The sequence below is a fragment of the Hemiscyllium ocellatum genome, chromosome 21 (genome assembly GCF_020745735.1).
Source record: "Hemiscyllium ocellatum isolate sHemOce1 chromosome 21, sHemOce1.pat.X.cur, whole genome shotgun sequence".
In the NCBI taxonomy this organism is placed as follows: Eukaryota; Metazoa; Chordata; class Chondrichthyes; order Orectolobiformes; family Hemiscylliidae; genus Hemiscyllium; species Hemiscyllium ocellatum.
The window spans coordinates 58,706,462-58,720,936 of record NC_083421.1 but is presented as its reverse complement, the minus strand read 5'-3'; the positions used below and the strand labels follow the sequence as shown (position 1 = coordinate 58,720,936).

Here is a 14,475-nt window from a genome sequence, read left to right as displayed (position 1 = left end):
TTATTTGGCTGGAGGACTGGTTTACAACTTCTTTTATTTCATAGATATGTTTTATTCATAAATTATCTATAAGTAAATACAGGAAGTACAAAAGAGTTCCATAGAGACTTTGCAGAAATTACAGTGGAATTTTGACATTCCTCATTACACCATCAAGCCTGTTGCAACAAAAATGCATTTTTTAAATATGTAATATATACTAATATTCTTAATCAGACCACAAGGGTATCTTGAAATGTAACAGACCCTTATTATATTTTGTCAGAAAGTCCTTAGACAGTGGTCTTTACCCACTGTGCCTTGGCAGCAGCTGCTGCGAGCTTTGCATCAGACTGGAGGCTGTGACCAGTGGAGTGCCACAAGGATTGTTGCTGGGTCCACAACTTTTCGTCATTTATATAAATGATTTGGATGTGAGCATAAGAGGTACAGTTAACGGGTTTGCAGATGACACCAAAATTGGAGGTGTAGTGGACAGCGAAGAAGGTTATCTCATATAACGATGGGATTTTGATCAGATGGGCAAATGGGCTGAGGAATGACAGATGGAGTTTAATTTAGATAAATGTGAGGTACTGCATTTTGGGAAGGCAAATCAGAGCAGGACTTATACACTTAATGGTAAGGTCCTAGGGAGTGTTGCTGAACAAAGAGACCTTGGAGTGCAGGTTCATAGCTCCTTAAAAGTAGAGTCGCAGGTCAAAAGGATAGTAGATAGGCTTTTGCTATGCTTTCCTTTATTGGTCAGAGTATTGAATAGAGGGGTTGGAAGGTCATGTTGTGGCTGTATAAGGCATTGGTTAGGTCACTTTTGGAATATTGTGTGCAATTCTGGTCTTCCTCCTATCGAAAGGATGTTGTGAAACTTGAAAGGGTTCAGAAAAGATTTACAAGGATGTTGCCAGAGTTAGAGGATTTGAGCTATAGGGAGAGGTTGAATAGGCTGGGGCTGTTTTCTCTTGAGCGTCAGACACTGAGGGGTGATCTTATAGAGGTTTACAAAATCATGAGGGGCATGGATAGGGTACACAGACAAAGTCTCTTCCCTGGGGCAGGAGAGTCCAGAACTAGCTGCCAGAGGAAATGGTGGAGGCTAGTACAATTGCAACATTTAAAAGTCATCTGGATGGGTATATGAATAGGAAGGTTTTGGAGGGATATGAGCTGGGTGCTTAGCATGTGGGACTAGATTGGGTTGGGATATCTGGTCAGCATGGATGAGTTGGACCAAAGGGTCTGTTTTCATGCTGTACGTCTTTATGACTCTATGACTCTGTGACATAGTCTTGCACCTTGGAATGTGCCAGTCTGCAACACTCATTTGAGGTAAACACTTTGCAGTGGAAGACCATCACATTTCGTAGCAGACCAAAGAGCGTCTTTCTCTGTGTTGACGGTCCACCAGGCACAGTCGATGTTAGTTCTAATGACTGTCCCAGGGAACAGTCAGTAGAGTACAGTCTCCGGCATCACTGAGCTGCTTGGGATGAACCGTAACAATAGCTACCCTTGCACCTCTCTCCAGACCTTGTTTGCAAAGACACATTCCAGAAGGAGATGTTGGAGAGTCTCCAGCGGGCTGGTTTGCAATGCAGAATGACACCAACCCTGCTGGTCCAATTGCCTGCAATAGGTGAGGTTGCCAAGAAGGTCTTACCTTCCCAACCTCACCCCTCAGCTGAAGCATGGTGACCCTTAGATTAAAGTCACCACCTCAGGTTAAAGTTTTCTCTCCCCCTCCCCACGCCCCACCTCTCTCTCTCTCTCTCTCTAATGAGAGAGTAGTTCTATGGTAACTTTACATTTTATATATCCTAGATTTATAAATACATGTGTGTAGATATATCTGTGAGAGGTACATGTGCATGCATCCGTGTGTGTGGTACATGTGCCTGTATCGGTGTGTGGGGCATGTTTATGTATCTGTGTGTGGCACATGTGCATGTATCTGTGTGTGGTAGATTGCATGTATCTGTGTGTGTGGTACATGTGCATGTGCTTGTGTGTGGCACATGTGCATGTATCTGTGTGTGGTAGATTGCATGTATCTGTGTGTGTGGTACATGTGCATGTGCTTGTGTATGGCACATGTGCATGTATATGCGTGTGCAGTACATGTACATGCATCTGTGTGTGGTACATGTGAATGTGCTTTTGTGTGGCACATGTGCATGTATCTGTGTGTGGTAGATTTGCATGTTGTTGTGGTTCTGTTCGCCGAGCTGGAAGTTTTTGTTGCAAACGTTTCGTCCCCTGGCTGGAGCCTCCTGCGAAGCGCTTCTTTGATGTTTCTTCCGGTAGTTATAGTGGTCAGTCCTTGCCGCTTCCGGGTGTCAGTTTCAGCTGTCCGCTGTAGTGGTTGGTATATTGGGTCCAGGCCGATGTGTTTGTTGATTTGGAAATACCGGAAGAAACATCAAAGAAGCGCTTCGCAGGAGGCTCCAGAGCACTGATGATGTCTCCTAGCCAGGGGACAAAATGTTTGCAACAAAAACTTCCAGCTCGGCGAACAGAACCACAACAACGAGCACCCGAGCTATAAATCTTCACACAAACCTTGAAGGTTTGCATGTACCTGTGTGTGTGGTAGATTTGCATGTATCTGTGTGTGTGGTACATGAGCATGTATCTCTGTGTGTGGTGCATGAGCATGAATCTGTGTGTGTGCTACATGAGCATGTACCTGTGTGTGTGGGACATGAGCATGTATCTGTGTGTGTGCTACATGATCGTGTATCTGTGTGTGGGACATGAGCATGTATCTGTGTGTGTGGTATATGAGCATGTATCTGTGTGTGCGCTACGTGAGCATGTATCTGTGTGTGGTACATGAGCATGTATCTGTGTGTGCTGCATGAGCATGTACCTGTGTGTGTGGGACATGAGCATGTGTCTGTGTGTGTGGTACATGAGCATGTATCTCTGTGTGTGCTACATGAGCATGTACCTGTGTGTGTGGGACATGAGCATGTATCTGTGTGTGTGCTACATGAGCATGTATCTCTGTGTGTGCTACATGAGCATGTACCTGTGTGTGGTATATGAGCATGTATCTGTGTGTGTGCTACATGAGCATGTATCTGTGTGTGCTGCATGAGCACGTATCTGTGTGTGTGGGACATGGGCATGTATCTGTGTGTGTGCTACATGAAGCATGTATCTGAGTGTGTGTGCTACGTGAGCATGTATCTGTGTGTGCTGCATGAGCACGTATCTGTGTGTGTGGGACATGGGCATGTATCTGTGTGTGTGCTACATGAAGCATGTATCTGAGTGTGTGTGGGACATGAGCATGTATCTGTGTGTGGTACATGAGCATGTATCTCTGTGTGTGCTACATGAGCATGTATCTCTGTGTGTGCTACATGAGCATGTATCTGTGTGTGTGCTACATGAAGCATGTATCTGAGTGTGTGTGGGACATGAGCAAGTATCTCTGTGTGTGCTACATGAACACGTATCTCTGTGTGTGTGCTACATGAGCATGTATCTGTGTGTGTGGTATATGAGCATGTATCTGTGTGGTACATGAACATGTATCTGTGTGTGTGTGCTACATGAGCATGTATCTGTGTGTGTGCTACATGAGCATGTATCTGTGTGTGTGGTATATGAGCATGTATCTGTGTGGTACATGAACATGTATCTGTGTGTGTGGGTCATGAACATGTACCTGTTGTCCATGTGAGCTCTATGTAGTTCACACTTCCTCCTGCAGGGGGCAGTTTGCCGCTGCTCTTTGCGACCTGCCGTAAGATGTGAGCGGTCGCTGAGGAGATGGGAACAAGCCTCCCGTTTACAAACAGCGCGAATGTTATTAGATACTGGGCTCAACATGTAAGTCAGACAGAAACAGAAGCGATAGGTCTCTGGCGGTAACACCCTGAGTGCTGCTTCAGAGCCTGAGGAAGGGGGAGGCACAGAGCGGAGAGGCCTGCGGGTGGAGACAGGGCTCGGGGCCCGGGAGCTGGGCCTGGGCACTGGGCACTGGGCACGGGCTCACCGACTCACCGACACCTGGGACTGGGGCCTGGGGGCTGGGGGCTGGGACCGGGGCCTGGGGCCTGGAGACACCGGGGGCTGGGGCTGGGGCCTGGAGGCACCTGGGACTGGGGTTCTTCTCCTCTCCCCCACCCCACCCCCCCAACCCCCCCACCCCACCCCACCCCCACCCCCACCCCCCCCCCACCCCCACCCCCACCCCCCCCCACCCCCCCCCCCCCCCCCCACCCCCCCCCCCCCCCACCCCCCCCCACCCCCCCACCCCCCCCCACCCACCCCCCCACCCCCCTCCCCCACCCACCCCCCCACCCCCCTCCCCCACCCACCCCCCCCACCCCCCACCTCCCCCACCCCCCACCTCCCCCACCCCCCACCTCCCCCACCTCCCCCACCTCAAGAGCCGAGGCCTGGGGTTTACTGTCTCATTGTCTCAGGGTTTTTTTTCAATGAGTAAAATCCCTCTTTAGTGAAGCAAAGTGCTCCTTTGTGACATTTAATCCTTCCCTCTTCTTTGGGAAACGAGGTAATGTTTAATCACATTTAACTCCGTTTCTTCGCTTTTCATAGATATGTTCTCCCTCTCAGCCACAGCATCTGTCTGAGTATCTGAAAGGTAGCAGTCCCTCGTGAAACCTGTCATTAATAACACTTAAGTTTTTGGGGTGAGGCTTGCCCTCTGACTCAGATGCGAAGGTGCTACCTACTGAGCCAGACTTGGCACTAATTTTGGATGTATGCTTATTCAAAGTTGATTTACTTATCCTGCTGTCTCAATTTTGAATATTATTTTCCCACAGGCTCAAGTTGTTGAGAGAGACGTGTGGGTTTTTGTTCCTATGAAAGAATATTTGTGTACCATTTGTGTTTTGGTTTTAAGTATTAATGGTATGTGTTGTATGTATGTTGACAATGGTTGTCACTCCAGGAGTATTGATAGTGTTCTCCTTTATTGAAAAAAAACGAATTTGAAGGAAAAAAGGAAGTTAGTTTATTATTTGAAGATTTTTTAAAAATAAGCAAATTGTTTGAAGAATAAGCAACCCTTCAGTGTGGCATAAAGGAACAGCCATGTGTTGAAAAGGTGTGCTATGACAAAAGATTGATTAAGCTGGACTACTGCATTCCTAATAAGAAACCTCTAGGATACCATACTAAGTACAATGAAAGAATTCTGCCCGATAAAGGTATTTCCCCAAGTTAATCCTGGAATAGTGAGCAGTCTTAATGCAAGTCTTTTCTGAAATCTGGTCATCTTTTTAACTAAAAAAAAAATCAGCCTTAAATTTACTCATCACATCTTTGCACTTGAATCTCTTTCTGCTAGCCTGGCATGACTGAAACTAGTTTTTCAGATCCACACAACAAATAGAAGCAAGAAAAAAACCATATGGCCCATCTGGTTTGCTCTGTAGTTAATTGTGACTGATCTTGGGCTTCATTTCCACATTTCTTCCCTGTCCTCCTATCCCTTGACATCAAATAGCTGTCTGTTGGAGTTGATGGAGCGTCCATAATCTTTTGTATAGATATTTCCAACGATTCACAGTCATTGGAGTGAAGTGATTTCTCATCACCTTAGTCCAACTTGATCTGGCCCTTATTATGTATTTTAGATTCTCCAACCAGTGGAAACAATCTCTCTGCCTCAATGCTGTCAAACCCTCAGGGTATTGTATGTTTCAATGGAATTACCTCTTCCAAAATCCAGAAAATATTGATGTAATTTATTCAGCCCCTTACTGTAGGACAATCACCTCAACCAAGTGCTGATCTACTATCTGTACCTCCAGTGCAGGTGTGTCCTTCCTTAAATATGGAGACCAAAACTGGATGCACTATTCCAGATATAACTTCACTGAAGCTCTGCGCCGTTGTAATTTCTTCATCCCACTTAATGTTAAATTCTTCTAGAAATGTCTTTTATTAGGATGGAATTTTCCAATTCCTTCTCTTGGCATTTTCCACTAACATTTAGAATTCTTTGCTTTTAGTACTCACATTTTCTTCAAATAATTTAGAAATAGATGTCATAAATGTACCTCCTGTGGCAAAACCAGCTTTTTTTCACTTCCAATGGTCTGCTTTACCCTGCTGTCTCCACCCTCACCTCTGAGAACAAATTTGTAATTAAGTTTAAGACCATAATAGCGAGGAAGAAGCTGTTCTTGAATCTGTTGGTACGGGTGTTTAAGCTTTTGTATCTTCTGTCCTCTCGGGTTGGATCTCATTTCAGGAATCTCCCAAGTTTTGAATTCTTAACATTGAAACAACTGAGGAGCAGGAAAATGCATCCAGGAAGTTCCTTGCTGTGATCTGAGTCAGTTGGTAACTCTTGGTAGATATTGTGTGTTTTCTGGTCTTGCTTTGCTTTCTTTGCTACTGTCTGCAACATGATTGCAGTTTCTGATACAGCCTTTAGCTGTATACCTGTTACTGCTGTCTTCCAATCTCTTCCAGTTGCAATGTCAAGAATGAACAAGGAAGAGTGTAGTCAAATTGACGAATGTAAAACATAGAACTCTCATCTCTCGATAAAGGCCTCCAGCACTGAAATGCAAATATTGTGTTTGCAAAAGAAATGTTCTTTGAAATTAGTTCTACTTCAGTGACTTAAATTGTAGGAAGTACGGCATGTAAATGAAAAGTATTTTGGCTAGTTACTCAAACACCGCTATTCCTGACTAACATCAAAATAATTGGTAAGTCACCTGTCCCTTACTCTAAGTAACTGGCATTGTTTTTCTAAGTACATAGTTTGCATTATAATGGAAGTCTATTATAATATCAGGTCCAAAAAGTGAAACCGTAATGTAGTTGGACCATGTTCATAAAACTCTTATCTGTGACTGACGCATTAAGATTTAAATAAAGATGTAAAATAAAGCTCCCTCCCTGCACTTTAAGCAAATTCACTTTCAATCCCGTTACAACATTGCAGCTTTACTCCATTCATGATACTCTGCTGGAGAAATCGCCTGCTTCTGTCAAAGATATTTCTGTAGGCTTGGCCATGAATTCTGTTGCAGTAGTTTATTGAGGTTCTTTAAGTAGACTATGTAGAATGCTTATTCTGTAGCGTTCTGTTAAAATAGATTCTGCTGTTGGTTCAGCCATAAATCCTGCCCATCTTCCTACTCATTGGCTGTCACAGTGATGTCATTAGATATTCTGTAGAATGTATATTCAAGTTACTGATGCTGAGGCACTTAATACTATATTTATACTGTGTTTGTAACACTGCTGTGAACTAGTTTCACAGGAAGATACCGTATACATTTCTAGAGTCATGTTTGAATTTGACCAAGGCAAGTGTGAGACCATCTGAGGATGGCCTTAGAAATTGGACGTGAAACAAAAGCCTTTATGCAGCTTTTAAAAGTGGACTTAAACCGACTTAAATAATTTCATGCGAATCATTTTTAATTTTATAAGATGTTCATGCATTGCAGCAAGTGCAGAAGAGGTTCATAAGGAGATGGGAAACTTCAGTTATGAAGATAGCTTGGAGAATTTATGTCAGTTTTCCATTGAGAGGAGAAAGCTAAGAGGAGATCATGAGGGGTCCAGACAGAAAAGATAGATATGGGACTGTAAGTAGTCCCCACTGTCTAAGTCTGGGAACCCAGCACTAGGTAAGTAGGAAGGTATCATTGTAGGGGTTTTGGTGAGGCAGAATAGGGGGGTATTAGTGGGGTGGCAGGAGCACTAACAGGGACCAGACTTGGTGTGGGGTGGTGGGTAGGGAGGAGCCTGTTGATAGGAATACATACGTACATGAACTGTGATTCAAACAATAGCTTTTTGCCACCCACCCCTAGAGGACTGTGGGAGATAACTCCAGAGGGCTGTGGAAGGTCAATCATTGAGCATGTTCAAGAAAGAAATCGATAGGTTTCTGGAAACTATTGATATTAAGGGATGTGGAGATATTGCAGGAAAGTGGAGATGATCAGGATCCAATTGTGTGTGGTACATACGCATGTATCAGGATCCAATTGAATAGCAGAGCAGGGATCTGGACAGAGTAGAAAGGGAGGAATCTTTCCCGCTCCTGAAAGGATCAAAAACAAGAGGACAAAGATTTAACATAGTTGGCAGAAGTGATGAGAAAGTGCTTTCTTCATGCAGTGTGGGGTTAGGGTCTGGAATGTACTGGCTGAGAATTTGTTGGATTCACATTCAAATCAAGGCTTTTCCAAGGGAATTGGATGTTTATTTGAAAAGGAGGAAAATGCAGGACTGGGCAGAAGGGGAGTTACTTGTGGAGAACAGTGCAAACATGACTGACCAAATGGCTGCTTCTGCACTGTAACAATTCTGCAATATAGGGTCATTCTTGCCAGAGCATGTCTTAATCCCTTCACACTGGCCTGAATTAAAGCTCAGGACCTCTGAATTAAAGCTCTGTAACCGATTGCTTCACCTATTTGCATACTTGCACATTGAAGTACCTTCTCCCTTTACTTCATTGCAAGCTGCTGCTCTGACAACACCAGTAAGCCACGTATTGACCCTCCAGTGTCAGGAACCTGCTCATTGACCATTCTGGTGAAGGGCCAGGTCTTCCATTTGATCTTGGCATTGGAATTGTGACCCCCAAAAGATCCTGTCCCGAGTTCCTTTGTTGAAAATTTAAAACAACTTTCATCGAGTAGAAAATTCAAAAGTAATTTGAGAGACTCAATCCAAAAAATGCTCTTCAGCACAGAAGGATCATTGACTAATATTTTATACTTTGGACTTTGGTATTACTTCTTCCATACTCGAGTATGAGCAGTCTGTCCACATTCCAATCATATTAACCTTCATGCTCATTTTATTTACAATAAGGAAATGGTGATGAGTATACCCAATGTTCTCAAGTTGGCACCAAGGGTATTGTGCCTGTTGAGAGAATGACACCGGTAATTGTCTTTTTGGAGAGTATGCTTTGTGAGAGATGACTAATTTTGCCTGAAATGCTTCTATTTTTGCTAGCATTCTGGAATCTCTGTTTGGTCTCTGCTTGTTCTGCTGTGTTTGTTGTGAAACTTAATCTGTGAGACAGTATCACCTGAAGAGAGTTCTGCAACTCTTGCTTAAATGTATTGAGGTTTCCCCGCGTTTGCACTCGACTGTAACTTTTTGTTGTTGTGTGAAGAGAAGGTAATTTTACACCAATGTCTGAAAGTTGGCCAATAAATAAAGCTGGTCCTTTGTTGTTGTGTAATAATAAGTCTTTTTTTTCCATTTTAAAACACAATACCTGTTAGTTGATATTTTCATGGCTTAGTTTGTGTTGCCTTTTTGGAGAGAATAGTTTGTGAGAGATGACTGCCTGAAATGCTTCTATTTTTGTTACCCTTTCTGGAATCCCTGTTTGGTCTCTGCTTGTAGAATTCCAGCTCCAAAATGCACTGGTTTTTCTTCTTTTTTGTAATATTGCTCTGGTGAAGTCAGACACCTCTGACTGACTGATCATACATTTGCTCTGGATACCATGATATCACTATGAGCCACCATGCAGAAAGATCTGAGTGTCCTTGTGCACGAACAGCAGAAGACAAGTATGCAAGTACAGTGCATGATAAAGAAGAAAAATGGAATTGTGGTCTTTATTGCCTAAAGGAACAGAGAATAAACATAGGGAAGTATTGTGCTGCAAGTCATTAGTGAGACAGCACCTGGAATATTACATGCAGTCTTGGTCCCCTTACTTGAGGAGGGATCTAGTTGTATTGGAGGCAGTTCAGAGGAGGCTCACTGGATTAATTCCAGAGATGAAGGGTATGTTTTGTGAACAGAGATTAAGCAGTTTAGGCTTACACTCTGGAGTTGAGAAGAATGAGAAGAGATCTAATTGAGATATAGAAGATGCGAAAGGAGATTGACAAAGTAGATATGGAATGGATGTTTCCTGATGTGGACCAATCTAGAATGAGAGGTCACTATTTTAGGAGAAGGGGGAAATCGAGGTAAGAAGAAATTGCTTCTCTCAAGAGGTTGTAAATTTGTGGAATTGATTCCCCCAGAGTACAAGGATGCAGGGACACTGAGTAAATTTTAAAGAGGGGATAGACAGATTTTTAGTTGGCGAGTTATGGAAAGCGAGCAGGAATGTGAGGTTGAGGCCAAGATGAGATCAACCATTATTGCATTAAATGGCGGAGCAGGCTTGAGGGGCTGAATTGTCTGCTCCTGCTCCGAGTTCTTTTATTCTTATTTCAGGACTGATTTTATACCACTGGATGTTTGTGAATCATGCCGCTATTGTCTTGCCATTGTAATTCATCTGAGTTGCACTCATTAAATAATCAGTGTACAGTATTTGAATAGGGTAACACTGAGTGAGTGCAGTATCTTAAGTAGCTCTGTGTTTCTGGACTGAAAAGCTGGTACTATTAGTAAGATTGGAAATTTAACTTCGCACACATGATCAACCTGAGGAAACTAGTGACGTGGGCAATGTGTATAAAAATGGTTTATGTAAGTAATTTGTAATAGATAATAATGTACTATCATGTTAAATACTTCTATCTAGCTATTTGTCTGAAGAATGTTAGTTAGTTGCACATATAATGTAAGTATACCTACATGTATAATATGTAATGGTAATTACTTAAAAAGTCTTTAATTATGGCAGGACTAGACGGTGGCGCGATGGCTCAGTGGTTAGCACTGCTGCCTCACAGCACCAGGGACCTGGGTTCAATTCCCGCCTTGGGCAACTGTCTGTGTGGAGTTTACACATTCTCCCCGTGTCTGCGTGGGTTTACTCCGGGTGCTCCGGTTTCCTCCCACAGTCCAAAGATGTGCAGGTCAGGTGAATTGGCCATGCTAAATTGCCTGTAGAGTTAGGTGGATTAGTCAGGGGTAAAAGAAGGGGAATGGATCTGGGTGGGTAGCTCTTCGGAGGGTCGGTGTAGACTTGTTCGGCTGAAGGGCCTCTTTCCACATTGTAGGTAATCTAATCTAATCTAGACATTCCCTTCTATACTTGACTAAACAGCAAGTTTTCTCTTTCCTGCTAAGATTTCTATGAAAAACTTCATTATCTTGTCTGGTTGTCAGGAGCATGAAGGCCATGTTTCTGACTGTGGAAACTGTTGCCTCAACCAACAATTCTCTTCAGCCATGGGCAACTCCAACATCTCCCAATTCCTCGATCCAAATTCCTCCTCCTCCTAACTCTGCAGCTTTCTTTTTATTTATTCCTGAGTTTCACTGGCTGGTCCAGAAATTATTGCCCAACCCTGGGTGCTGTTCAGAAGGTTATGGTGAGCTATCTTGAATTGCTGTCACCCACAATGCTCTTAGGTAGAGTTCCAAGGTTTTGACCCAACAACACTGGGTGGAAGGAATGGCAATATATTTCCAAGAAACGATGAGAAGTGGCTCAGAGAGGAACTTGCAAATGGTTTTGTTTCCATACATTTGCTATCGTTGTCCTTCTAGATAGTAGTGTGCCACCAAAGAAGCCTTGGTGAATTTCTGCCATGCATCTTGGTAGCAGCGGTGTTTACTATTCACTATGTTAGTGGTGGAGGGAGTGAATGTTTGTGGTTGAGATGCCAATCAACTGGGTTGCTTTGTTCTGCATTTGGGATGCTTGGCTGTGTTTCAAAACTGCTGTATGAATGTAAACTATTACTAATCCTTTAGAACTTGCCACCACAGTATTGAACTAAAATGTGTGGAAGCATTTGAGGGGAATCTTGACAAGCTAATGAGGGAGAAGGAATAGATGATTGTCTGGATAAATTTAGAGAAAGAAAGATGGGAGGTGGCTCGAGTGGACATCAGCAATGGATTGGTTGAGCCAAATGGCCTGTCTCTGTGCCTGTGTTCGATGATATTGTCTCTAATCTCTATTTTTTTGGTTTCCCTTGTCCTCTCACATTGCCAGTCTCCTGGGTTCAGGTATCTCCTTTGTCTTAAAAATGAATTTGCCAGAAATGAACAGCAAGAATAGAAATTGTGAACCCAGTAGCACAGCTGAGGACCAGATTTTAAAACAAGTTATATTTAACAAAAAATTATATGCCCCATTATAAATTATTGCAATATTGAAGATAGAAGGAAATAAGGGATGCAGTTCAAATTTACAGGATTGTTGCTGGAATGATACACTACTTTCCTTGTCTCTATCCCTAACAGATTGTTCCAAAATTTGTCTTTTTTATAAAGAAAAAGGTCAGCTGTGTATAACCCATAAAATAGCATTTGATTGGGCGACCGTCTGTATGGAGTTTGCGTATTCTCCCCGTGTCTGCGTGGGTTTCCTCCGGGTACTCCGGTTTCCTCCCACGGTCCAAAGATATGCAGGTTAGGGTGAATTGGCCATGCTAAGTTGTCCATAGTGTTAGGTGCATTAGTCAGAGGGAAACAGGTCAGTGTGGACTGGTTGGGGCAAAGGGCCTGTTTTAACTGTAGGGAATCTAATCTAATAGCTATCGGAAAAATAAATCTGCTGGTGCAATGTGGAGAGAGATCATGATTGGTGAAATACTTAAGAAACTACATGCCTGAAAGAGGGAGATTCGCCTTCAGAAACCCATTTTAAACATCAGCTCGTTGGAAATAATTATTCTAATTTATGTTTTGGTGGACAGTTAGCTCTAATAAGATAATCAGAGGCAGTGACCTGGACAGGTTACAGAAGAGGACTGTTAGGGCACCAAATGTGCCAAGTTTCCAAAGAATTAAAATCTCAGTCAAGGCTAGCTTTAGTATTAACTGTGAATGATAACTCAAAATCTTTCACACTGATTATGTAGATCCCTTTATAAGCAAGTGGATATTAAAATGTAGGTAGACTCTTAATTGTTTTATTTCCATCCTGTTAAATTGCTGACTCTTAATTTTGATTCAGTTTCACAAGGCTGATCAATAATGGTGGAGGGTTACAGGTGTGTGTGAAATGGCTGCTCTTGATTAGCATTGGTACACCTGGATAGAAAGGCTTGCCCCTTTGTGGGCATCCAATATTTTTGGGTGTTGCTGGCTTGGTCAGCTTTTATTGCCCATCCCTAATTGCTCAGAGGGCAGTTAAGAGTCCACCATGTTGCTGTGGGTCTGAAGTCACAGGCAGGGGAGGATGACAGAATTCCTTTCTCAAGGACAGAAGTGAAACAGATGGGTTTTTACTGCAGTCAAAATTGGTAACATGGTTGCTATTAGACAAGCTTTTTTAAATTCCATATTCAGGTTTCAATAGCGACATTGATAAGATTGGGACCCATGTCCCCAGAACACTGTACACTGAATTACTAGTACAGTGACATTGCAGTGTGCCACCACCTCCCCATGATGAGTGATCTGCTGCTCCTGTCCATTATATAACTCTACATCTTCAAGAGGGATGAAACATTAAATGAGGAGAATGGTGGGAAACCTTGCAGTAGAACTAAAGAATGCTTCATTTATATGTTTTCTTTCTATGATTTGATCTTTTTTTCTCTTGCAGGGATTGTCTTCAGAAGAGACATGGCAGATCATAGACTTCAGCTACACAGGAAACCAGTGGGAGGCTGTTGACCAGTAACAGACGATGATTTGTTTCCTTTTAGCAAAGTCACTTTTCCTGGGGCTCCAATCAACGAGGGGACATTGTAACAACTTGCCTTGATGCCTGTAATCCCAATCCCCCGCCGGGTGCGTTCTTTCCATGGCCCCCACACTACATGCTTGCACTCGGCATGCGGCCCCGTACGGACCACTCATCTTGTCCGGACCAAGTACAACAACTTTGACCTTTACTTGAAATCGCGGTGGATGTATGGCTTTGTCCGCTTCCTGCTGTATTTCAGTTGCAGTCTCTTTACGTCCATGCTGTGGGTGGCACTGTCCATCCTGTTCTGTATCCAGTACTTCTCCATTCGTGTTTCTCTGCGCTTTCAGTACAAGCTGTCCATAGTGCTCCTGTTGCTGGGGCGCAGGCGTGTTGATTTCAACACGATCAATGAACTCTTTATCTATGGGATCCATGTGACCATGCTGCTAGTTGGAGGACTGGGCTGGTGTTTTATGGTCTTTGTTGATATGTAAATACGAGCACATGTGAAAAGAGAAAAGTTATGAGCATTATGATGTAAAATATATTGTTTACAATCCTGCAAAAAGATTTATTTGATTTTTTAACTTATTAATTTAAAATATATGAATCAAGGATTGCCCCCCTCTCTCATTTCCTTTCTCCATTTATCCCCATGCTCTATTTCCACTGAAGTGTGTTAAAAGAAAATGCAGTTATACAATGTCCTTTTTGATCACTGAACTTCTCAAACCTTTACAGTCAATCAAGTAATTTGTTGAAATGTAAGAAACCTGACAGCCCATTTGCACACAGTAATGTGACAATGACCAGATATGGCCAGGACACCAAGGATAACTCGAGTTCTATTCTTTGAAATAGTGCCATGGGCTCTTTTATATCCTGGACACAATGTTAATTTCTTGTTTTAAAGTTTCATATAAAAGATAAACCTCCAGCAG

At 42.9% G+C, this 14,475-nt stretch overlaps 1 protein-coding gene across 1 annotated transcript; it reads left to right on the top strand.

Moving 5' to 3' along the window:
• The first annotated feature begins 3,751 nt into the window (after nt 1-3,751).
• On the top strand, nt 3,752-14,092 carry LOC132825714 (transmembrane protein 250). Its single transcript, XM_060841124.1, has 2 exons — nt 3,752-3,837; nt 13,448-14,092. The coding sequence occupies exon 2, from the start codon at nt 13,609-13,611 to the stop codon at nt 14,026-14,028; it is 420 nt and encodes a 139-aa protein (XP_060697107.1). The 5' UTR covers nt 3,752-3,837; nt 13,448-13,608; the 3' UTR covers nt 14,029-14,092.
• Nucleotides 14,093-14,475: the final 383 nt, after the last annotated feature.